This window comes from Streptopelia decaocto (genome assembly GCF_964273445.1).
Source record: "Streptopelia decaocto genome assembly, chromosome: 17".
Classification (NCBI taxonomy): domain Eukaryota; kingdom Metazoa; phylum Chordata; class Aves; order Columbiformes; family Columbidae; genus Streptopelia; species Streptopelia decaocto.
Window position 1 is genome coordinate 11,856,435 of NC_138672.1, and position 25,619 is coordinate 11,882,053.

General features: G+C 58.2%; 1 protein-coding gene across 6 annotated transcripts in view; it reads left to right on the plus strand.

Annotated features, from left to right (window-relative positions):
- MVB12B (multivesicular body subunit 12B) overlaps positions 1-20,233 on the plus strand; it is a 58,245-nt gene extending 38,012 nt beyond the window's left edge. For all 6 annotated transcript variants that reach the window (XM_082067992.1, XM_082067990.1, XM_082067988.1 and 3 more), the window contains 3 exons: positions 9,992-10,047; positions 11,191-11,250; positions 15,340-20,233. In XM_082067992.1, the coding sequence (XP_081924118.1) occupies positions 9,992-10,047; positions 11,191-11,250; positions 15,340-15,426 (203 nt within the window). In that variant the 3' untranslated portion in view covers positions 15,427-20,233. The remainder of the gene's footprint in view (positions 1-9,991; positions 10,048-11,190; positions 11,251-15,339) is intronic.
- Positions 20,234-25,619: the final 5,386 nt, after the last annotated feature.

A 25,619-nucleotide genomic window follows, 5' to 3' on the forward strand; every position in this document is an offset into this window, starting at 1 on the left:
CCTGTGGAACTAGAAAATTGTTTTGTGTATGCTCATATATATACACAAATAATATATATGGAGACAACTAATGGCATAAATCAGAAATGATTAGAAAATATTTGTTCTAATGAAGTAATAATTTGATAGTAATGCTTTTCATCAGTGTAGCTTAAGGCTACATTAAGTGGACAGACTTTATATGGATTCTCTAATTTTAATCTTCAAAATGCTATCTAATGTCTCATTAAGGCTTGCATATAATGTATCTTAAGTACAGTCATTAAATATAGTTTAGGGAGATTTATGTTCAGATATTGCTTAAAGATGTTTTAATAGGCCCATTTACTCTGATGATATTAATGAGCTTTTAACACGTATTAAGCTTCTAAAACTAGTGGTGTTGCTCTCGCAGTGGGCAAAACAACTTAGGAATTGCAAATGAATGGGGTGCTCCAGGGGGCTGTTCTTCAGCCGGGACTCAGGCGCCATCGGCCGTGTCCCCGTGGTGCTCCATCGCGGCACCGCGCCCGCCAGGTCCCGCACACCGTGTCCCCGTGGTGCTCCATCGTGGCACCGCGCCCGCCAGGTCCCGCACACCGTGTCCCCGTGGTGCTCCATCGCGGCACCACGCCCGCCGGGTCCCGCACACCGTGTCCCCGCGGTGCTCCATCGCGGCACCGCGCCCGCCAGGTCCCGCACACCGTGTCCCCGTGGTGCTCCATCGCGGCACCGCGCCCGCCCGGTCCCGCACACCGTGTCCCCTTGGTGCTCCATCGCGGCACCGCGCCCGCCGGGTCCCGCACACCGTGTCCCCGTGGTGCTCCATCGCGGCACCGCGCCCGCCCGGTCCCGCACACCGTGTCCCCTTGGTGCTCCATCGCGGCACCGCGCCCGCCGGGTCCCGCACACCGTGTCCCCGTGGTGCTCCATCGCGGCACCGCGCCCGCCAGGTCCCGCACACCGTGTCCCCGTGGTGCTCCATCGCGGCACCGCGCCTGCCGGGTCCCGCACACCGAGTCCCCGGCTCGGGCGCTCGGCAGCGCCGGTGCTGCTCACACAGCCGCGTACGTGGTGACGGGAGCAGGCTGGACCTACGGACATGTCCGCGATCCGTTAACTAGAATAGATGGGGTAGTTGAAGGGAAGGGCCAAATAGAGTCATCCCATTAGATAAATTCTACTTTTTGATCATCTCAAGATGCAAGAATTGTAATTACGATAATAAAAACTGTTCAGTCCCCCATTGTCACTTTAGTTCCAACTCAGAAAGTTATTGCAAACAAAATTCTCCGGTTTCATCACTCAGCTCTTCTTAAAAAATCCTTCTGAGTTCAGAGACTTTTATAATTACTAAATTGGTTTGTTAGGAGGAGATAATAGCAAATTTCTTCTTTTCATAATTGGACATTCCTTCCCTGTGGGCTGATGTGTGCGCGGCGCTTGCATACACAATAAGCTGTGCTTTTGAAAAGCCGTAACTAGCTAATAAGTGCTGTGGTGTCATCGGAGAGTAATGGTTTGCTGATTAGCATAATTAATGACAAATGGTGGTGCGGAGCGGGTGGATTGGTTTAGCAGATGCTGAAGGCGCCGCAGCCGAGGCTGAGCCCTGCCGGGGCGCTGGGCGCGGGGTGGCGGCGCTGGGCGGTGCCGGCCGCTCGCTTGTGCCGCGGGACGGGCCCGGCGGGTGTGGTGCCGTGCTGGGTGCCAGTGCCACGCTGGGTGCGGTGCCGTGCAGGGTGCCGGTGCCGCGCTGGGTGCGGCGCCGCGCTGGGTGCGGCGCCGCGCTGGGTGCCGGTGCTGCGCTGGGTGCCGGTGCCGTGCAGGGTGCCGGTGCCGCGCTGGGTGCCGGTGCTGTGCTGGGTGCGGTGCCGCGCTGGGTGCCGGTGCCGTGCTGGGTACCGGTGCCGTGCTGGGTGCCGGTGCCGCGCTGGGTACCGGTGCTGCGCTGGGTGCCGGTGCCGCGCTGGGTGCGGTGCTGTGCTGGGTGCCGGTGCTGTGCTGGGTGCCGGTGCCGCGCAGGGGTGGGACGGGGCCTGCGGTGTTCGGGGGCGCACGTGGTCCTTGTCCGCCGGACTCATTTATCTGTGACTGGATTAATCAGGGATAATTTGCATTTGCAAATGAGACTGATAAAAATGGAGTTACCTTTTCACCTTTAAGGGGGAGGAGGGATTATTTCTAGGTTGCCTCTTTTTTAAGTGATAAGCAACTCTTACCAATAAGGATGAAAATACTTAATTTGCATTAGCAAAAGCAGCTAATTATTATATAGTTAATTAGCATCTGGAAATGAGGATTATCTTAATTACAAAGTACAATTTCCTTAATAGCTACAAAACTGTAAGTTTGATCTGTGTAGAGATTGGTGACTATTATTATGTAATTAGTGATCATATTAATGGTGCAGTGTACTTAGAGATAATTTGCATATGCAAATGAAATTTACCTGGTAGAATATGTGGCTCCAGTAATAACTCTGAGCACTTAAAAATTAAATCACATTAGCAGACCTGGATCCTGAGTTGCTGTGCGGTGGCACGGTGGGTCTCCTGCCGGAGAGCTGTGGCCTGCGCTCCCGGTGCCGTGTCCTGCGGCCGGGCCGGGTCTGGTGCAGCGCGGCGGGTCTGGTGCAGCGCGGCGGGTCTGGTGCAGCGCGGCGTGTCTGGTGCAGTACAGCGTGTCTGGTGCAGCACAGCGTGTCTGGTGCAGTACAGCGTGTCTGGTGCAGCGCGGCAGGTCTGGTGCAGCGCAGCGTGTCTGGTGCAGTACAGCGTGTCTGGTGCAGCACAGCGTGTCTGGTGCAGCACAGCGTGTCTGGTGCAGTACAGCGTGTCTGGTGCAGTACAGCGGGTCTGGTGCAGCGCGGCGGGTCTGGTGCAGCACCTCTGCCCTTGCCATGCTGCCCTCCTCTCCTGCACTGCAGAGCTCGGCTTTGGGTCCGTGTTGAGGCTCTTGCGGTGAGATGTCGTATCACTGGATGGTGGGAGCTCGTGTCCTGTGCACTGCAGAGCTGCTGCTGGCAGACGGGTGTCCCTGTCCTTTCCAGCCGCGCTCGGGCTGAGTTTCTGCTTCGCACTAGGGTTTAGGGGTGCCCATGGTATGGAGAGCGTGGTGCTTTCAGGACAGCTGATCCCTCTTCTTTTCCCTGCCTCTGCTGGAAGCCATAAGCTGCCTGTTCTGAAAACATACAGTCCTTCAAAACAAAACCATGTTGAGAGGGTGCTGTGCACCCTTCTCTCCCCAGGGAGCCCTGTGGACAGCTGTGGGTCAGTTGGTGCACAGCTGGAGGTGCCCGGTGCTGCGGGGCAGGATGGCAGCTGCCATGGGGAGCCCAGCGCCCTCGGTGACCCCCCTGCCCTGCTGTACAGCCTCACACCTTGCGAAGGAAAATCAGAGCTTGCGGGGCCAGATATTGTAACAGAACGCATGTTCCTTTAATATACCCTGCTCCGAGCCTGCGGTGCTGAAACAGCTGCAGCGCAGGAAACACCGGGGCTGGGAGGAAGCGGCCTTACCCAACAGGATGTTTCTCTCATCAAGAGGGAGAAGTTTCCAGCGCCGGCCAGGGAACAGAGCAACCATTGTGGGGCTTCCCGAGATGCCTTTTGCAAGCGCTCGCTCCGGCCTGTCCTGCCCAGCCGCGGCAGCCAGACGCGACATGTTTAATGACTTCCAAGGAGTCTGGCTGTCATTACAGCTGGAGCTGAAAGTAATTGCGAAGCGTCTGTGTTTCTCTTCAGCGCGGCCCGTGCGTGGAGGCTGGGAGCGCCCGGCCCGCGCAGGACCTGCCGCAGCCGCGCCGGGCCCTGCTTTCTATCTGCTCTGCTCTAATTAATTAAGGGTTCTTGCTTGGAAGTAGCACATGCTTAGGTGTGATCTTTGAAGTTTAGTGTGGTGCGGAGACTTCAAAGACGACATTTTATTAAAAAATAATAAAATCAAGAGCTCCTAAACACTTGCAATTTGAAGAGCTTGTTTGAAGTCTCTCCATGTTCTGTGGTGCTGATACAGCCACAGCGCTGAGGTACCGCTGAGCGTCACCGTGCGGTGCTTAACCTTCGCTCTGTTTAAAAAAGAAAATAATCAAAACCAGGAGTATTTTCTCAAGTGTTTTCATGTCTTGATCTAGCAGTAAAGAACTAATTGTGCTGTGTCGTGAGCTGTGCAGGAAACAGAGAAAATCAGGGCTGACAATCAAATTAGCAAAAATGAAAATTTAGTCCAGGTCTGTTCTTTTAATCAAAGTCATTTCAAGACGAACAGGAAAGCCGTAAACCTTCCCCATCACGGAGGTTTCCGTCCTTCCCGGAGGCCCCCGCTCTCCTGCTCGCCGCACCCAGCCCCGTGTGGTTGGGCGCTGGTGCCGTCGCGCCACCCGGCCCGGGTGCCGGCACCGGGTTCCTCCCGGCGCCGCGGGAGCGTGTCCGGAGGGGCCGAGCTGGGCCGGCGCCCCTGCCGGGGGCTGCGGGCAGCGCCTGCTGGAGCGCAGCGTGGGCCCGGCCGGCCCGGCCTCGCGGGGCCGCTCTCACCAGCATCTTTGGTACCGAGGGGCTGTACCGGGCCGGCCGCCCCAGCGCCGGCACAGCCGGTGGCCGCGGCCTCGTGGGAACGGCACAGCCGCGAGCCCCAGCGACAGCCGGAGCGGCAGGGTGGCCCGGAGGGGCCGCCGGGTTGTCACATCGCGGTGTGCTGGGCTGGGACAGCTCTGCGCCCCGGGTCCCTTCACCGGGCTGCGCTGGGCAGGCTGAGAACGCGCTGCTGAGGAGCCAGGGGAGACGGGGCCAACATCTGGATACTTGGGTACCTCATTACATCAAGAGGTGTGCGTTCTGGGGCCGTGTCTGCAGTCTGGGGTGGTCGCAGCGTTCCCGGTTGCAGCCGGCTGGGCAGGAGCTCGCCAGAGAGTTTGCCTCTGTTTTACCCCTGAGGGTTTGCTGCCATGAGCGGTTTGGAAACGCAGGGCGGTGGCGTCCGTCTGGGGCTGGGTGCGCGGTAGCAGAGGGCGCACACACGTGTTTGCTCTTCAGGCTGCTGTTTAAATTCCTGTGTACAGAACCGCAGGAGCAGAGGGTGTCTGTTCCAGAGCTCACGTCCTCCTCGGGGCGTTGCAGATGTTGTAGAACTGTTCTCCGTGCTCGTGAAGGACGTTGCCGCGGCGCTGGGTGGCGGGGGGCGGCGGGTGTGTGCGGCGGCCCTGCCCGCGCCCTCTGCCAGGCCCGGCCCTTCCCACGGAACCGTGCAGACGTTATTTCCCCGGCGTCGTTAGCAGAGAGTTGAGTTTCCTGGGGACAGGTGAGCTCTGCTGCGCTCCTGCCGCTGCCGGGGCCGGTTTGCGAGACGTTCGTCGTGGTGCAACGTGAACTCTGCCGGCGCCAGGTCTGGGCAAAGCCCGAAGGCTCTTGTGGAGTTACAGAAAGCCGTTCTGAAATGGGAGATCATTTAAATTGTAAAAGCGGTGATGGTACGCGTTGACGGTTTTTGGTTGGTTTGGATTAGCAATGCTTAATGTTCAAAGCTACGCAGGAGAATGTTTTGTAAGGGCTTTATTTCTGTATTTATTTAAATATTTTGAACATCAGCAGTGTAGAGGCCATGCAGAAGCAGCAATAAAGAAATGCAGAGCTATAAAAGCTTATGGTGGGAATTGAGATGCAGAAGCGGCCGTTGTTTCCTCGGGAGCGAGGTGCGTGGGCCCGTGCGTGGCCGCGTCCCCGCTGCCGCAGAACCGGCGCTCGCCGCGGCGTGCGAGCCGAGCCCGCCGGGCCGGGGCCGCCGTTCAGCTGTGCCCGGAGCCGACTGTGACCATGTTAGCATTTTTCATTTCCCTGACGTTACCATTAATAAAGCAATGATCCAAAAGCAGCTTTGCTGAGTCTGTTCTTTGTGCTTCCATCACTCACGACTAGATAATTTCACACAGGATCGTTTTTAAATTAAATGACGATAGAAGCGCTCTGCTGTCCTGTGTTCACTAGTTCACAGAAGTCTATCAAGTCGTTAATGTGTCATGACAAACTGCTAGTTGGATACAAGAGTAATTAATTATTTGCATACAGAGCAGGTTGAACTTTGTGGCGATGACCCGTGTGTCACCCGGTGGTCACCGGGAGCTCCCGCGGGGTCCCCGGCCGGCGGCGGCCGCGCCGGGCGCGTCGTGGTGCTTCTTGTGTCCCTGGCTGCTTCTCAACGGCTGTTTCGAGAAAGCGTCTGATCATTGGAGATTTCAATGAAAATTGTACAGATTTTCATAATCACCATTAATCACCACATATTTTTCAAGATAATTACAGCAATTATTATTTAGATTCCTCTTTTATGTGCGCATTGTAGAAAAGAACAAGTGCTTATTACGCCGGGTAGTGTAGAGAGCTACAGTCTGAAGTTCTTTGTCACCCAGAAACTCATTATGTTAGCTGATGCTGCCTGGGAAAGTTCATCAGCACGTTTAAATTAGGGTAGCATTGGCAGGTCTGATTATTTAAATCTGGTAGCTTTGCTAAAAATATAGTTATTCAAGAAAGATGAATTGCTAATTTGACAACTGAGATGTAGTTGGAGTCTCCGGCACAGAAGGCAGCATCTATCCTGTGCTTATGGGAGGGTGACAGTACTTTTCAGATTAAAGAGAATTTCTGAGCGAGCTAACCAGTTTTATTTATAGAGCAGAGTTTTGGGGTTTGCCCTTTAGAGGCTCAGAGCAAGTCTTAGCGCGTGCCGATGAAGGAGCAGGCGCGGTGGGAAGCGGCCGTGCCGTTGTGGCCCTGCGCCCCGTGCCCTGCTGGGCGCCAGCAGCCTCCTCCAGCGGGGTTCACGGGGACCGGAACACGCTCTGGCCGCTGGCTCCTTTCAGCTCCTCTATCTGATTGCAGTGACTGAGCCAATTGGCTGTGACCCTCGGGGAGGAGCCGCTCCGGGGACAGCAGACAGCCAGCGCACACATTTGCTCTCTGAAATCCCGTTGTATTTTGTTCTGCTTGAGGGAGAAAGGCGCAGGCACCTCTGCAGTCTGTGTGGACGCTGTGGGTGCAGCTGCACGGGGAGAACCTGCTGCCACGGCCTGAGTTTCCTCACGTGGTGACACGAGTGATGCTGTGGCGGCAATGCTTTAAAAGTGGGACCTTGTCCACCTTTTTGTTCTGAATCAGTACATGTTGCCTTTGGAAAGAGAGCTGTACTTTCTCACGCACCAGCACCAATTCCTTTTAGCCCTCTGTGTTACCGTCTCTGGTCTCGAATGCGGCCCAGATTGCCATCGAGGCACGTTGAATAGCTCCTGACCAGACTGAAACAAGAACCGCCGCTCCGGGCCGGATCTGGCTGGTGAGTCTTGGTGCTGCCCGTGGAACTGGTGACGCTGGGCACAATCTCAGCACAGTGTCTGCTCATCAGAGCCTGCCAGGAATGCTCCAGAGGAAACGGGGAGAAAACGAGAGGCTGCTGCTGATGTTTATTTACAGCACAACATCAGAACAAGGGACATGGAATTAAAAGCCTCCTACAGTTCTGGTTTCATTTAATTTTATTATGGAACTAACTGACTGCTGTACAGGCAGTTGCGCGCTGTCTCGTGGTGCATGGCGGGCGCGCTGGTGCCCGTGCCGGGTGCTGGACCCGCGGGCGGCACGGGGGCTCCTGCTGCCCCGGGGCCGCTGCCCGCGGCCACCGTCACCGCCCGGCCGGCCGCCGGAGCTGCTGCGCCCGCCAGCGCCGAGCCCGAGCTCCGCCTGCGCAGCCCCATCGCAGAGCCCGAGCTCCGCCTGCGCAGCCCCATCGCGGAGCCCGAGCTCTGCCTGCGCGGCCCCATCGCGGAGCCCGAGCTCCGCCTGCGCAGCCCCATCGCGGAGCCCGAGCTCCGCCTGCGCGGCCCCATCACAGAGCCCGAGCTCCGCCTGCGCGGCCCCATCGCGGAGCCCGAGCTCCGCCTGCGCAGCCCCATCGCCGCACTGGCCTGGTGTTGGCGTGAGCTGGTTCAGGGCTGTGCTGGAGCACATTGTCACTGCATCTGTTAATCTTCTTGGGTTTGGATTTACCCTCGGGGAAGGAAGTTGGGTGCCCCATCCCTGTGAATGTGAAAAAGCCCTTTGTAGGCAGCAGCAGCTTTGACTCTTGCTGCGGGACGGCAGCAGCTCCTCCACGGGCGAGCGGGGGACTCGGGGCTGTCCTTCTGTCCTTCCTGGCCGTGGTCCAGCCCGGGAGCAGAGGCGAGGGACGTGTCTGCGGTCCCACCGTTGCCTGCAGCCTCCATGCACCTGCGCAGCTCTGCAGGCCGGGCCCGGGACGCTGCGGCTCTGGCAGCCTCTGGTGCTTTATTTCTGTAAAGTTTCCTGCACTGGGGGTATTGAGCTCCTCCTGAGTGCTGGAGCCTGGCTGTGGACAGAGCCGCTGAACGCTGGTTTCCGATGGCTCTCTGTAATGTGTTTTACCAGCAGCCTCGTGACGGGCCTGACACGCCGGCTCCCGTGCACGCTCCCGCGCGCTGGGAGTGCAGCATTAATAACACACTTCCATGCATCATGCCATTTTTAAGCATGATCGTTATGATAAAGGGCATCTACTTAATTACAGGCCTGCTTAATTACAGCTCTGTTGAAGCTCGTTTGTTTAGGAGAATGCTAATTGCGCTGCTGAGCCTTTGGCACACCCTGCTCTCATCTGCCGCCTTGCGCTGCAGCGCAGGACCGAGGGCGGCCGGGCTGCGGGAGACGGGCGCGCTCAGCGCAGCTTATTCTCTAAATTGCTTTACAGAAGCCGGCGTGTGACTGATCAAAGCAGGTTTCTGTCGGGATAACAAACGCAGATGGTCTTTCAGGTTCAAAACTTCCTGGATTTGGTGATGCTGCTTTTCATCTGTTTCCTTTTGTTTCACGCAGTTTTGTGGCTGCCACATAGCACCTTTGATAGTGAAATTACTCTGGTGGAGGGGTTTTTTAAGTCAAAAATACACAAAGCCAATGTAAAATGCTAAGCATGATTAAATAACCCTTGTTAAATCACTAGTGTGGTAACTCACTGGTGCTGGTGGAAGTTACAACCAGCAAGCAGAGAAACACCGGGTTCATGGGTGCGGATGCTTTGTGGAAGAAAACCCTGTTTGAGGATTACTCGAGGGCATTTCAGGGCTTAAACTGCCTCTAGTTTGAAGTCTATATTTCTTTCAGAGCTGAAATGTAAAGACATAAGATGTTACAGTGTCACTGAAACAAAGCGGCCGTGTTTGGGTCTGCACTCTGCCTTAGAAATGCGCCGTTTTCAGTCACGTGGAAGTTGCTGAGTTACACGTTTCAGAAGCAGCGTCTCCCTTGCACTGACACATCTTGCGGGAGCCTTTCCGCCAAGACTCCAGCGTGGTGATGGCCAGACAAAACCACCGAGCATCATTGCACTGTCTAAGGAGAAAACACAAGAGACAGGAAGGCAAACGAAGCTGGTGGCATGGCTGAGGTTGTGTGCGGAGAGGGACTGGCCCGGTGACACGCAGCTGTGCCGTCCTGTCCCCGCGTCTGTCCCCGGGCAGTGCTGGTGTCCACCCTGCGGGTCGGGTCTGCGGGTGCTGCGGCTCCGCCGCTCACGGCCGGGCCGGGGCCGGTGCTTCCCGGTGCTGGCGTTCTGCCGGGCAGGGCGCTGACTGCCCTGGGGGCACGAGTGACACGGGCCAGGCGTGCTCCTTGTCCCCGTGCTCAGGTGGCTCTGTGTGCTAACACTCCATAGATCTCTGTCCTCTTGAACTGTTTGGGTTTGGTTTCAAATACTGTCCTGGTTTGGCAGCTGAACCAAATGGGGACGCTCAGAATTGAGACCATGAGATTGTATGTGGATAGAGCAGGAGGGTTCCGTGGGTTCCTGAGCCAGCTGTGTCTCAGGCAGAAGGAAACCGCTGGCGGTAACGTCTGTGAGCTATCAGTCGTGTCAATGCCGTGAATACTTGGTCTGTCACTGGGAATGTGTGAAGTTGCATGTCAGAAGTCAGCTGGAAATGTGATGTGTCTGCTCGTTTTGTCCCTTTCAGCGATGGATGGAGTGCCTTTTATGATTTCGGAGAAGTTTGCCTGTGCTCCTGAAGGGGTGAGTTGCCGTTGTTGTTCTCCCATCGTCTGAAATTCATCCTTCCGTGGGGAGTGATCACAAGACATCAACACAAATTATCTGTTTCTGGGAGCTTTTCTTTTGTGGGTTCTCATACATTCCCAGTGGGTGAGGTGCCCCAGGTTGTGACAGTACTTCCCTGCAGGTGGGAATGGCTCTGCCAGCTCACTCCTAAAACTGAATTGTCCTGGGAGTTGAAGGTTTATCACTGTCAGAAACAGAAATAGCAATGGGATTGTATGGTGCTGGAAGCATTTCTAATTCCTCAGCGTGGATTGTACCGATTCACAATGAGTTTGAGCGTCCCTGAGCCCCAGTGCTAGTTTAACTCGGTGATCCAGAGCTCAGACGCTCAGCATCCCATTGCCCGTTCTGATCCATCCGATCCTAAAACAATATCTCTTTAAAAATCAATTTACAAGAAGCTGTTAAGGCAAGCACCAAGCCATCAGCTCTGTCTGGCTTCTCACATGGTGCTCCTGCTTTGTGCTTCCTGCTGCTGACACAACCCGCGTGTGCAGCCGGACGTGCTTTTCACAAGCACTGCTTTCTGAGGCGTTGTTCACGGGCCGCTGGTAGGAAGCTGGAGTCCCCGCTGCGAGGGTAAATGCAGAGAGATCAGGTCGTGCTGATCCTCCCCTCGGATCCTTTAGACACCATTGCCACCACATGGTCAGTTTGGTCGGGCTTCCCGCCGGCGCTGCCGCTCACGCCCGGCGCTGCGGCCGCAGCGATCCGCAGGGGGTCAGCAGTGCCCGCCGGTCACAGCCGCCCCGCCGCCCCGAGGGACACCGGATGGGTGTCACAGCCGCCCCGAGGGACACCGGATGGGTGTCACGGCCGCCCTGCCGCCCTGGGGCGGCTGAAATCCCCCTGTGCAAAGTGACACCGGATGGGTGTCAGCTGTCCCTACCGGGGGAGAAAGGCGTTAGAGCTGTTATCCCTGATCCATCATCTTCTTCACACGTGTGGTGGGCTGAGAAACAGGATTATGCATGTGTTTACAGATGGTGCCTGTAAATCTCTGGTAATAGAATATTTGCTGACATTGAACAAAACAAAACAAAAAAGCCCTTAATTTGACATTTCTGTTTCTTTTTTTCCCTTTTGCTTTTCTTCCAGATGCAGCCGGTTGATCTCCTGGGCATCACAATCAAGACCCTTGCAGAAATCGAGAAGGAGGTGGGTAGCCAGGCGGGCAGTAAGCGGGTGCGGTGAGAGCTGTGTTCACCCCGCTGTAAGGTCCCTCCCCTTGTGGAAAAGGTCTCTCTTGTCTTTCTCGAGCCTCTGCTGGTGCATAAAGTCAGCGCGGAGTCAAACAGTAAACTCAGAGTTAGCGATGTCCACTGTAATCTGTGCCGGGGAAGAAGCTTTAGGTGTCGAATCTAACGGCAAAGTCTGCTACCCTCCTTTTAATTCAGATGTCTTTCTTATTTAACTTTTCTTTCTCATGTATTAACAAAACGTGTTACAAGCAGGGTACTGCTTGTGTTAGGTTGCCTCTTGCATCTCAGGGAAGCAAATGGACTTGATAAAGCAACGTCAGGTAACCTAGTTCATCATTTTCAGTTGGATGGTGCTGGTAACTTGTCACCAGGATCACCAGGCTGCACTGCCGGCGAGCGTGGGGAGGAGACAACCACCAAAGCGAGGGCGCTCTGGTGCTCCCGAGGGGGCGTTTTGGCACGGGCCGCGTGGTGCTGAGCGGCCGTGTCTGCGCGGCTGGGGGACAGCGGCACCGGGGGTGCCTGGTGGCCCTGTGAGGAGAGGCTGATACCCGCCGGCTCCCCGGCACCCTCGTGTTCCATTACAGGCTGTACGTGTTTCAGGGTAATGAAAAGTGTAATTATGCAGCCCATATTCCTTGATGAAGCATCTTGTCTGCGCATAGATAGCTACGCATATAAATATTGTGAATTTCTGCATGGCTTTATTTCCCTTGCAAGCAATAGCACCATTACAGCAAATCTTCTGGATTTCCAGAGCAGCGTGAACGTTTTCCCTGGAGCTGGATGCCTGGCAAAATGCTCCCAAAGAATTCCTAGAGTTATTGTTCTCGGTCGCCACATTTGCAGATGTACGCACCCATCCTCCAGGCTGCGAGACGAGCCCGGTGAGGAGAGCCGACAGACACGGGCACACGCCTGCGCTGCGCGCCCGGGCCGTGCCGGCAGCCAGCAGCTCCGCGCGGCAGCTCCGTGCAGCAGCACCGCGCCGGGCCCCCGCAGCCTGAGGACGCGGTGCATGGCGGTGCAGCCTGCGCTGGAGACGGCTTTGCCGTCTGCCACAGCTGTGTGGGTGGACGCGGGGCGCAGAGGAGCCGGCAGCGCTGTGGGTTCTCCCCACAGGGCCCAGGGGTTGGTTTGGCGGCTCCTGCCAGTGCTGCACAGGGGAGCATCACCGGGCACATGGCGCAGGTGGCGGTGGCTGCGAGGGCTGCAGTGGCAGTGAGGACAGTGCTGGCAGTGAGGACAGTGGTGGCAGCGAGGGCCGCGGTGGCAGCGAGGGCCGCGGTGGCAGCAAGGGCCGCAGTGGCGGTGAGAGCTGTGGTGGCGGTGAGGGTCGCGGTGGCAGTCAGGGCCGCGGTGGCTGCGGTGGCAGTCAGGCTGCGGTGGCTGTGGTGGCAGTGAGGGCCGCGGTGGCTGCAGTGGCAGCGAGGGCCGCAGTGGCGGTGAGAGCTGTGGTGGCGGTGAGGGCCGCGGTGGCAGTCAGGGCCGCGGTGGCTGCGGTGGCAGCGAGGGCCGCGGTGGCTGCGGTGGCAGTCAGGGCCGCGGTGGCAGTCAGGGCCACGGTGGCCGCGGTGGCAGTCAGGGCCGCGGTGGCGGCGGTGGCAGCGAGGGCTGCGGTGGCAGCGAGGGCCGTGGTGGTGGAGATGGCCGCGGGGGCGGTGATGGCCGCGGTGCCACGCGGCTGTAGCGGTGCCACGGGCCGTCGGGCCGCGCGGGCTGCAGGGTGCGCCCCGTCCTCATCTCGGCTTGGCATTGAGCAAAAAGTCTAGAGAGAGTCTAATTAGTAAAGTGAGCATCTAATATTAATCATTCCTTTTATACTGACAAGGAAGGCAGTTCATTTAACCACTTAATTGCTACAAGTTTTCATGGGCTGCTCTTTGCAAATATATTTAATGAAGAAGTTGTAAATCTAAAGGAGCTTAAAATTTTAATTTTATACAGAAATATTTTTCCTTGTTCTCATGTTTGTAGTCAATTCTCCAGAGCGTAGTCACATGAAATGTTCGTTAAATGAACATATTTGCTAACTGGCATGATTTCAGTTTTTAAAACATTGGTTCCAGCAATTAGGCATTTTTTTCAGTTCCCAAATGACTAGAGAAATTCGTCTTGATTATAATTGCTCTTAGCCACGCATATCTAATTTGTGTCTTTTTAAGTGTTAATTAGTAAACAGTTTGAGCTGACATCTTTATGTGTTTGTGTGTTGAAAAATGAGGCTTATTGCTTATTTAGCTCGGGGCTGGTGCTGCTCGCTGTGACATCGTGACATTGAGGGAAAACTAATGAAGACGCGTGTGCGGGTTCGGAGGCGGCCCCGTGTGCAGCCGGAGCGGCCCGGCGCTCCCGCCTCTCCTCCAGCCTTCCCTGCTTCTCTTCCCGGTTCTCCCCCAAGTTCTCCCCGCTTCTCTCCCGGTTCTCCCCGCTTCTCTCCCCAGTTCTCTCCCCCGTTATCCCCGGTTCTCTCCCTGTTATCCCCGGTCCTCCCCCCGGTTCTCCCCCCGTTCTCCCCGGTTCTCCCCGTTCCGGCCGCTCCGCCGCGGCGCCCGCGCGCCCCCTGCCGGCCGCGCCCCGCAGCCCCGCAGCCCCGCAGCCCCGCAGCCCCGCGCTCCGTGTCCGGCCCGGGGCCCGCGGCCGCAGGGTCGGCGTTTCGGGGGCGGCAGCAGCTGCCCGAGCGTCCGCGGCCTCGCCAGTGCCGCTGGTGGCACCGCAGCCGGGACAGACAGGACTCGGCTCGGAGCAGGGACGGGCAGGTCCGTGTCCATCGGGAGTGGCCGGAGCAGCCGTCCAGCTCGTCCGTCCAGGAGCAGCGTGCAGCCCTCGCGCGGCTCCCGGCGCTCTCGGCACCAGGGACAACCCTCGGCAGCCCTGGCACAGCCAGTGCATCCAGCTCCACGGCTCTGTCCCAACACGCGTGGCTGGGGACAGGTGCCAGCAAGGTCACTTGGGGACATTTCGTCGGTAAGGGGTAACAGGCAAAAACTAAAGTGCAGGAGGTTCCATCTGAATACGAGGAGGAACTTCTTTCCTTCGAGGGTGCGGAGTCCTGGCCAGGCTGCCAGGGTGGCTGTGGGGGCTCCTTCTCTGGAACCGTTCAAACCCCTGTGCCGCCCGCTCTGGTGACCCTGCCTTAGCCGGGTTGGACGGTGTGATCTCTGCCGGGGTGCCACAGCGTGCCACGAGATGGCACTGCTACGGCACGCTCCCCGCGCCGCGCTGCCCAGGGCCGCGCAGCCGCGTCCAGACAGCGAAGGGGCGGCCCTGCCCGCAGCAGCGTCCGGCCGGCCGCTGGGGTCTGTCTGTCCGGCCGCTGGGGTCTGTCCGGCCGGCCGCTGGGGTCTGTCCGTCTGGCCGGCCGCTGGGGTCTGTCCGGCCGGCCGCTGGGGTCTGTCCGTCTGGCCGGCCGCTGGGCTGTGTCCGGCCGGCCGCTGGGGTCTGTCCGTCCGGCCGCTGGGGTCTGTCCGGCCGGCCGCTGGGGTCTGTCCGTCTGGCCGGCCGCTGGGCTCTGTCCGGCCGGCTGCTGGGGTCTGTCCAGCCGCTGGGGTCTCTTGGTGGAACAGTTTGTTTGTACCAAGTTTCATGCACCATGCCAAACCAAAAATGTTAATTCTGGTGGTACTAGCTTGTGTAAGCGAGGCCTGCAAAGGAGAACCTTTCTGACTGGCTGCTTTACGCACCGGGTTAGCGTGGTCCTGTTTATGTTAACGCTGAATTTTAGGGAAGGGGGTGGATCCTGCCCAGGACTGACAGGTGTGGGCTCAGGCGCTGCCAGCGGCTCCCCCGCTGCGGCCCTGCCTGGGGCAGGGAGGATGTCACAGCTCAGGGTGCTGCCAGGCCTGGTCCTTATCTCATTGTGCCACTTGTTGTATTGTCCCAGCGCGGGCCAGGAGCGCGGCTGAGTGGCTGAGTGGCTGAGTGGCTGTGTGGCCGTGTGGCCGTGTGGCTGTGTGGCCATGTGGCTATGTGGCCATGTGGCCGTGCACCCTGCCCGGCTGCGTCGGCGATGCCCACGGTTCCTCTCTCTCGCTTTGCCCCGCAGTACGACTACAGCTTCCGGACGGAGCAGAGCGCGGCGGCGCGGCTGCCGCCCAGCCCCACGCGGTGCCCGCCCGTGCCGCAGTCCTGAGGGGCCGCCGGCGCCGGAGCAGCGTGTGCGTGCGTACTACTGAGCAGGACGCGGCACGGGCCGTCCCGGCAGAGTTCGGCTCCTGCCATCGCCGCCCACCCTGCGCTGCACCAGCTCCTGCACACGCCGCTCCACACCTGGGACTGCGCGACCTTTGGCAGCTGCTCCCCCCGCTGCAGACGCCTCCACGTGAGTACGTGACCGGAGCCTGACAGCAGCCCCTCGGTTGTCCCCACTTTGTAACCCCCGCTGCAGGACAGAAATGTCACAGAAGCCAGAGCTGTAACGAACTGCTGCAAACAGCAAGCCATGAGCGCGCGGATCATCAAGAGATGCTCAGCAGTGAACCCTAAAACTAAGGAAGAGTAAAAGATGCGGCCAGTAGATCTGCAGGCCCCTGGGCATCCCGGCCGCGCTGGTGCGGGGCCATGCTGGGCTCTGCGCGCCAGGCGGGGAGGCCCCCGCGGCGCTCGCTTCAGGCAGCAGCCCAGCGCAGCGATGCCCTGGTCTCCTCCGCCCGCCTGCAGACACAGGGCAGCTCCGCTGTGGCCGCGCTCAGCCCCGTGCTGGGGTCCCTTGGTTTTGCTGGGCGGGCAGGGCTGGGGTCGCTGCTCAGAGCTGCCCTGGGCCCATCCCCACCCTGGCATGGCGCAGGGCGCAGGGGCACCAGCTGCACGGCAGCTCCTGAGGTGAAGCACGTGCTTTGCACAGCGTGTCTGTGCGTCCGTCAGGACCTGCAGTGACAAACATCCTGCGTCTCTTCCCGGGCTGGGTGCCGGCAGCAGCCCCGCTGGCCCCTTGACAGCCTGCGTGCTGTCGCCTGCCCGACGCGTGGGACAGTGCTCCAGTGTTCGCCCCACCAGCTGCTAAAGCGAGAGCTGCGCCCGTTGCGGTGCGCTCCCGGCAAGCACCGAACTCTGCCGCGGCGCAGGATCGGAGCGGGACCGTTAAACCCCGACCTCCGCCCGCCTGCGCTCGCTGACCTCCGCTTGCTCCCCACCAAACGCATGTCCTGGAGAAGTCTGTTGCTGTAATAAGTTATTTAAAAGTGCCCATCTGACTCCGTGCTGCTTTTTCAAGTGTCTGCTGTAGAACAAAGCTACATCATGGCAGCAAAATGGCAATTTTTGAGTAGTGTTACAATGTACAACTTTTTCTATTGTAAGATACTGATTACCTAACCCTATTGAAATGCAATTGCCGTAGTAACAAATAACAGTATTGCCGCTCTCGGTCTGGGTCGTACGTGTGCCCTGACCTGCTTTGCACTGCTCGTGATTGATCTCGCGTTTTCTAGTTGGACAGATGGTGACTAACAGTAGGTTTTGTACTGTCAGCTTGTATTTTTTATTTGTACATATGTAAAGTATTTCTTGTCCAAAGATTCATTTCTGGTCTTAAGGCACCGTACCATATTGCTGGGATAATGAGCACAAACTACCGTAACATTCAGGACAGACTGATTCCAGGTCTTTGCTTCAACTTCTTCCAATCAAGTAAATAATTCTGCGATGCTGCCTCCGTAGAGCAAGGCTGTGCGATTGGAAAGCGAAGCCCATTTGGTTGCAGGTGTGTCGTGTTTGGGCAAAAGAGTTAAAGCTCCACCATTCCCACCAGCTCCGGAGGTTGGGTGACCCTGGACGTGCTCGTTTACTTGGAGGCTGCAGCACCATTTTCAGTTCTTATTTATCCTGCAGGAAAGCAAAGCCAGACCTCAGCGCCAGGCTCACAAAGGGTAGATTGATGACGCCGACACCGACAAATGAACACACCATGGCAGCCTGGTCATTCGGCTCAGGTTCACGTGAAGTTCAAATCCACTCCATGCTGTAGTACTATGCCCATCTCATCCATCTTTTGTCTTTCTATTTTTCTGCCTGTCACTTGTTCTGTGGTTTTCTGCGGCATCCGTTTATCGCTCTCCCGTGGCGCGGTGGACACGCAGCAGGTGAAGCTCCGCGCGGCGCTGCCGTCGGTTCCGGCCGGGCCGGGCAGGGCAGCCGGTGCGCGGCAGAGCCGGGGGCGGCTGCCGGGCCCCCAGCCGCTCTCATTCCCGTGCAGGGCCCGGGGCGCTCCTGCTGTGTCCCAGAGAAACGGGCAGGTGGCTTCGAGTCCCTTCCCGTGAGATTTACCTTAGACAGCATCAGTAGAGAAAATTGGTGCTTTATATTTACAGCAACAGTTCTGTTTGCTCAGCTGCCTTAAAGATAGCAAGCTCAGCTTTCTCTTCAGTGACCTACAAGAAACACTGGATGGCTCTAAACGCTGACAGGACACGGAGCTGGGACCAGCATCTCTGAAATCTTCGGGATATATTTGTGTAGTTGGTTCTCACTCTTCCCTCTCTTACACTGGCCTAGCAAAGCAGCTTCAGGGTGTATCTGCAAAGCAACTTGAAAGCCAAGTTGTGTCTGTACAGCGTTTCTGCAGCGTGACTCTGCGAGGTACCGGCACAGCCGTCTGCGGTACCAGCGCAGCAGAGGCGAAGAGCTGCAGCCGCGAGAGCCCCTGAGCTCCCGGAGCTGCTGGCAGAGCCTGAGAACGGGGCAGGTCCTGAGCGCAGGGCCCGGAGCCGCGCCGGGGAGCGCGGTGAGACACAGCGCAGGGCCCGGAGCCGCGCCGGGGAGCGCGGTGAGACACAGCGCAGGGCCCGGAGCCGCGCAGGGAGCGCGGTGAGACACAGCGCAGGGCCCGGAGCCGCGCGGGGAGCGCGGTGAGACACAGCGCAGGGCCCGGAGCCGCGCCGGGGAGCGCGGTGAGACACAGCGCAGGGCCCGGAGCCGCGCGGGGAGCGCGGTGAGACACAGCGCAGGGCCCGGAGCCGCGCGGGGAGCGCGGTGAGACACAGCGCAGGGCCCGGAGCCGCGCCGGGGAGCGCGGTGAGACACAGCGCAGGGCCCGGAGCCGCGCCGAGGAGCGCGGTGAGACACAGCGCAGGGCCCGGAGCTGCGCGGGGAGCGCGGTGAGACACAGCGCAGGGCCCGGAGCTGCGCGGGGAGCGCGGTGAGACACAGCGCAGGGCCCGGAGCCGCGCCGGGGAGCGCGGTGAGACACAGCGCAGGGCCCGGAGCCGCGCGGGAAGCGCGGTGAGACACAGCGCAGGGCCCGGAGCCGCGCGGGGAGCGCGGTGAGACACAGCGCAGGGCCCGGAGCCGCGCGGGGAGCGCGGTGAGACACAGCTCAGGGCGCTTCACTGTCACGCGTCGGCTTCTCAGTCCACCAACTATGGAAAGCTTTTTTATTTCCCCTCTGAATGCCCAAGATCCTGAGCATCAGATCAGCATTTCCACAGGCGGGTGTTATTTGCTGTTCCTTAACCTTGGTACTTGCAGCTGGGCCTTGCAAGGCTGGTCCTTGCAAGGCCGGTCCTTGCGTCCCGGCAGCAGGTCCTCCCCGCTGGCAAGTGCCAGAGCCGGAACCAGCATCTCTCTGCACCTCGCTCCCCGCCTGGCCAAAAGGCAACTGCGGGAGCATTGGCCCAGGCAATAGACAGTCAGGGAGCCCGATGTGGCTGTTGTCTGGCTGTGGAGAAGCCTTTGGAGCGTAAGGGGAGGGGATGAGTCAATGGAGAGCAGCAAAAGCGGATTTACAGAGCTTTATCAGATGTGCTTGGTTAGCTTTCCTCTATTTCTAGAACAAAACTAGTCTCTAGGTAGCTTAATCTTGTGGCTGATGGAGAAATCAGTTTGCCAAATTATCATGTGTGTGCAACAGAGACAGAAAAGCAGTAGTGAGGGGTTTGCTTACTGCAAATACACCTTCCGATGTGCATTAGTGGTGACACGCTGCCTCCTGCGTTTCTCGCGGCGAAGGGCAGGTCGTGCGCCGCGGCGGCTCGCGGGCCGGCCGGGCCGCGGTGCCGTCGCTGTGTCAGCGGGGAAAGGCAGGAATTAGTCCAGAAAGTAGAGTGTGAACTTCGTGATAAAATTCAAGTGTGGACAGATGTAGCTGTAGTTACATAGGAATGAACTTTGTCAGCCTTTTTTCCTTTGACTGTCACCCAGTTTGCCCGCGGTGTTTGTAGGAGGGGTCCCCGGGAGCCTCCTGTGTAGTGAGGTTGTTGGTAGTCTGTAGCTTTGGGCTCCTTTGGTTTCACACCTGCCCCGTCCCCCTGGTTTCCTGAGCTCTTCAGCCTGACCCCGCACACGCGGAGCCTGGAGAAGCTCCGGCATGGACAGACGGACACTGGTGCGGCGGGAGGGAAACGGGATGCGGTGCCGTGGCGCCGGCCGCTCCCACGTTGGCCTTCACCTCCCGCTGCCCGCGGGCGACTCGGGGTCTGTCCCCACGTCTGTCCCCGGGTCCCACGGGGGCGGCGCAGCTCACCCCGAGCCGCCCCGGTCCCTCTCCAAGGGCTCGCGCCTCTCGCTGCCGTCGCGTCCCGAGCTCAGCCGCAGCGCTGCCCAGCGGCTCGAGCGCTGCCGGCCGGAGCCCCGGGGGCCGCGGCAGCGAGGGGGCTCCCCTGCTCCTCACTAAGGTGCTGCTCACTTCATTCAGTACAGGGAAACCAAACAGTTTGGATACTCTGGTCGTTTATTGTGAAATTGTTTCCTAACAGCAACAGTTTTAAATGTCATAATGGAAAAGAGAAACCTTTTATGCAGTTGCAAAGTGTTTTTTTAAGATGCTATGCATTTTGTTGGGTTACTGAAAGTGAACTTACTGTGCATTAATCTTATGAATGTTACTACGTTTTATATTTATTTTAGATGACCCTCCTGTATTTTACGAAGGGAAGTTTCGTTGTGTGATAACTTAGTCTGTATTCTTAATATAATTTGTTAAATAAAACTTGTTTTAATCAGTTTGTTCTCTGTGCTTTGTGTGCATTTTAAATTTGGAATAGCAGCAGCTTAAAATGCTGCAGCTCGGCCTCGCGGGAGCAGAAAGGGGCATCCCTGGGAGCAGCCGCTCCTGCCCCCCCGCGCCGCCGCTGCCGTGACCTCCCAGCCCCGGCGTTCCCAGAGTGAAGAGTCGGTGCTTGTTCTGAACTCAGCTGCTGTGTCGCGGTTGTAGCTGCGGCACCTGGAACCGCTTCTGCGTCTGGATGTGATCTCAGGTTTGCTGGACACAGGAGATGCTGCAGCTCAGGGCGGCGGTGGCCTCGCCGGGAGCGCCGGCGCTGCAGCCGGAGCAGCAGGTGCTGCAGCAGCCGCCTGCAGCAGGTGACAGCAGCGCACAGGGTGACACACCAGTAGGTGACAGCAGCGCGCAGGGTGACACACCAGCAGGTGACACACCAGCAGGTGACACACCAGCAGGTGACAGCACCAGCAGGTGACAGCAGCGCGCAGGGTGACACACCAGCAGGTGACAGCACCAGCAGGTGACAGCAGCGTGCAGCTTGCACAGGGCCACACGAAGTCCCTTTGGCCGCCTCCCAGCAGTGAGGAGACACCTCATTACTGGCAGGATGGGGCACAACGTGGCAAGAATCCCTGGCGCAGGGATGGTGAGGGTGCTGGTGAGGGCAGCGCTCAGCTCAGGGCAGAGCCCGTTCCCTGGGCTCGGCCGGGTCCCAGTGGCGGTGCCGGGTCCCAGTGGCGGTGCCGGGTCCCAGTGGCGGTGCCGGGTCCCAGTGGTGGTGCCGGGTCCCAGTGGCGCTGCCGGGTCCCAGTGGTGGTGCCGGGTCCCAGTGGTGGTGCCGGGTCCCAGTGGCGGTGCCGGGTCCCAGTGGCGGTGCCGGGTCCCAGTGGCGCTGCCGGGTCCCAGTGGCGGTGCCGGGTCCCAGTGGTGGTGCCAGGTCCCAGTGGCGCTGCCGGGTCCCAGTGGCGCTGCCGGGTCCCAGTGGCGCTGCCGGGTCCCAGTGGCGCTGCCAGGTCCCAGTGGTGGTGCCAGGTCCCAGTGGTGGTGCCGGGTCCCAGTGGTGGTGCCGGGTCCCAGTGGCGCTGCCGGGTCCCAGTGGCGCTGCCGGGTCCCAGTGGCGCTGCCGGGTCCCAGTGGTGGTGGCTGCCGTGCCGGCCGGTACCCACATGGCTGGTGGCAGCCAGACCCGGCAGGGACAGGACTCCTCAGGTGGGGACAGGCCAGTACCGCAGCTCTAAAACTGCAAATTGTTGTCCTTTGTGCTAAATTATTCATCTAAACTTGACCCAAGCTGATGGAGCAAAATACGACCTCTGGCATCTTCTCTCATCCCAGCCAATATTTCTGTCTCACTTATTTTGAGTGGTCTTTGAATTAAAGGAGATTAATACCCAAGCTCCCAAAGTTCTCTTCATGCACGTGTTTTTATAACCTACTTTCGAAAGTGAGAACCATTTGTTCCACCAAAACTAAGTCACTGCGTCTCGGAGCTGCCGTGGGAGCCGTCCCTGCCACCTGATCGAATATCCCGGCCGGGGAGGTGACGGTGCAGGGGGACGTAAAGCAGAGTGAGCCCGTCCTGCGCACCAGCTCACGTCTCCCCGTGCTGGCGCGCGGGACGGAGCTGCCGCGGAGCCATCGCCGAGCCGCGCGCCCGCGAGCGTCAACGCCGCTCCTGCCCGAGGAGCTGCTGCCGCCGACGTGGCCTCGGTTCTGCCGCTCGTGGAGCCGCGTGGTGCTGCTCCTCTGCTGCCTGGAGCACCTGCCGGGAGCAGCCGCGTCCCCAGCCCTCGCGTGCCTGCGGTTGGACCCGGGACCTTCGCCCGCAGGTGAACGGCACTTCTGCGCGAGGCCTCGGGGCTCGTGCTGCTGCCGAAACGCTCCAGGCTTTACCGAAATCCCAGCGTCTCTGCTCAGCCTCTGATCTTTGCATTTCCTAGTTCGGCTGCTCAGAATCTTCAGGTAATTGTCGAATGTTAAAACAAAATGAATCCTTCACAGAATCTGAAGCAGCCGTTCTCTAAAGCGTTGTGGCTGGTGGCGATGAGCTGGAAGGGGTCCTGTCGGTAGGAGATGCTGAAAGCCGGGGAAGCAAAGGCATCGTGCTCCCTCTTCCCTGCTGCTCCAGGACATCCCTGGCTGCCCCTCCAGACATCGGTGGCACTTTGGCCAGGGCTGTTGTGCTCAAAGACCAGAGCTGGAGCGTGCGCCTGGTGCTCAGAGGCACAAAGCGGCGGGATGAGAACAGCGAGACGGGCGCTGGTTTACGCCGTCTGTTCACGGAATTTGTTTTCTAGGAACACGACCAGTTCCTCGCTCAGCCCGGCGCTGCCGGCCCCGCGCGGCTGTTTGTCTCCGGCGAGGTGTCTCCAGCGCTCCCCCAGGAAAGCGCCTCTGGCTCGGGGACGCGGCGGGCACGGGGCCGGTCCCGCGGCGCTGGGCTGTGCTGGGCTTTGTGTGCCTGCGGCTCCGGTGCTGTTTGTTTTCTTGTCTCCTCTCCCTCCTACGGCTTTAAAAATTAACTTGCCCTGGGAGTTTCTCAAAATCCTTTCCTTTCTCTGAAATGATGGATAAGCCATGTAACCGATTGTCACGGCCCTGGAGAGGATAAACATCTTCTGCAGTTCACAATAAAACCTCCCTCCCTCTTGGTTAATAAGTGTTGAAAGGAGCATAAACAGGAGGAACACAGGATTTCCATGACTAACGGGATGACCACATGGCGGGTGTTGTTCGGGTTAGAAATGACTCAGCGTTCGCCTCCGCGGTGGCTGCTGGTCCCGGGGCCGCTGGTCCGGAGCCGCTGGCCCTGGAGCGCTGGGGTCTGGACCCCCCGGGGCCGCGTCTCCTGGCGGGGCTGGAGGCGCCCCCAGCGCCGCGCGCGGTTCTCGCGGCTGACGGCGCCCGCGGCTCCTCCGGCGTGTGCTGAGTCTCCTCGCTCCAAAGCCGCCTCAGATGGTTTCACTTTCCCGCTTGCTTTGCTGAAAGATGTAAAAATTTCAGCCAACCACAAAGTAAACATTTCAGACTTTCTGTTCTGAAAATTAGGGACATTTTCAAAATCCCTTGAATTCCATTTCTGTGTTATCAGAAACAATGACTTGGGGTTGGTTTTTTTTTGATTGACAAATTTTCTAGGCAGGTTTTTGATTATTGATAACTTTTCTTTATTTTTCAAAGAAAATAGCTTTATTATTCAGTAGAAACACCAGATAAGTAGATGTCTTGTCAAAATCAAGCAGGTTTTCTTTATTAGAGTGAAATAGTAATGAACTCATCTGCTTCCAATATTTATAAAGAGTAGGGAAGGCCATTAATTCTACTGCTTGTGAATAAAACCATCTGTGATTTCTTTCCATTTGATGTGTTTTGGGTTCAATATACATTTTTCACAAATAAGTGCGGGGATTTTTGGTGAAAATGTCACATTCAGAATCTCATAAAGAAAAAACGCCAAGAGAGGGGAGCGAGATGTTGTGTTAGCTAAGTCATTTCTCACCTTGCGCACAGAGTAAAATCCATGCCAACTTTAACACATTAGGCGACAGAATTACATGTTCGGCTCTAATGCGATCCATGACATGGAACAAGGCAAACAGAGTGTGTTTGGAAGTTTGTTTTCCTTTGGGAATCGCACAGTACATTTAACCTAATCTGTCCTGACACTTGAATTATAACATTATGAGCTTCTTCAGGGAAGCAAAACGGTAGATGCCTCTTTTAAAGCGAAGCAGAAGTCAATAAAGCGGGCGGCGTGTCGGGGAAAACGCCCGATCAAAGCGCGGCGCGGTTCGGCGGGAGGCGGGTGCTGGGCCGGTTTCTCCGCCGAAGCGCTGGACGCCTCGTGACGCACTGATGCCGACGGTGAAATCCGACCCCTACAATTCTGCTCAATTAAACCAAAACCTGCAAGAATACCCCAAGTGGGACCACTTTGTAGTTTGACTTGTGAGTGTTGGATCTTACGTTCAACTGGGTATTCATGCAGCTGCTCTGCCAGATTTTGGGTTACAGCCTTCGCACCAGCTCGTAGGACGGCGCGCGTCCCGTGTGGCGTTGGCGCCGGTGCCTGCGGGGCGGGGCGGTGCTGTGCGCGGTGCTGGAGCGCCCCGAGCCGGCGGGTCCATCCAGGGCTGGGCCGGAGCCGCCTCGGAGCGCAGCGCCCAGCTCGGGGCGTCCTGGGGAGGGCGGCTGCGCTGACCTGTTCTGTGGCCCCGACTGAACATTCAGCAGGACCAAAGTGGATCCTTGGGGGCTCCTCCAAAGTGAACGTGAGTGAGTGAAGAAACCCGACATCAAATAACACGTGTCCACACCCAGAGTCCCAGGCGGGACAACACAGGCGGAGGGGGACACGCTGGCCGTGCTGCCCGGGGCTGTCGCTGCTGTCACCGCTGCTGCCGCCACCACTGCCCCGGCCCCAGGCCGCCCTGTGCAGCGCAGTGGTGGCGCCAGGTGGCACTTGTGCCCGTTGTCACCCAGGGGAAGGTTCGGGAGCGTGAGCCCCCATGGCCTGGAGCAGCGACTGGTTCTGGGGAGCACGACGTGAAGCTGCTGATTCACGTGATTGCCAACCGGCCCGTGAACAAAACGTCGCTGCAAAACCCTGCGGGTCACCTCTGTCCTTGCGCAACCGCAGCCACACAGTGCAAAGCAGCACATCATCCTTCATGTGTTTCTTTCTTTGCAGTTATAGCTAAAATCTTGCTTTCCAGAGTCAGAAAAAGGCCTTTCCAGGAAGGTTTAGCCCAGTCAGAGCTGCTGGCGGTGCCTGGAGATCAGCGCCTGCGTTTGATGGTTCCCCGCTGGCTGGGACAGGGCCATGGTGTCCGTGAACTGGCCACCCTGCCAGCAGAAATGAAACACAAACTCTGGGGATACGTGAGAACCGGTTTGTTTGGTGAGCGCTGGAGGTACCGGAGGTGGTTTCCTGCTGACTTTTATCCGAATTACACAGAGATTTTCTGCTCTTCCCACCTACAGCCAGCACTGTTCCCACCGTCTCCCCGCAGTGCCCCTCGTGCTCCGCAGAAGCCGGTCGATGGCTTAAGCCCTTAATGCAAACTTTTTGCCTGTTCTAATTCGAAATTCCTTTTTCTGCCCAAATGCCTATTCATATGAAACTTTTAGGAACTTAATTATCCCTGAGACTTCTACCTCTCTGAAATCTGGTTTAAATCAGTAAAGAAAAGAGTTCAAAGCTATTGGGCAGGACAGGCAGACAGACAAGCACAGAGGGATCACAGAACCTTGTTTTCATAGGAAACTAGATTAAAAGCCGCGCAGCAGCGAGCAGCCCCGCGGGGACGCCCCGGCCCGTGCAGCGATGCCGGGGACGCGGCAGACGCGGCGATGGACAGACAGACGCGGCGATGGACGGACAGACG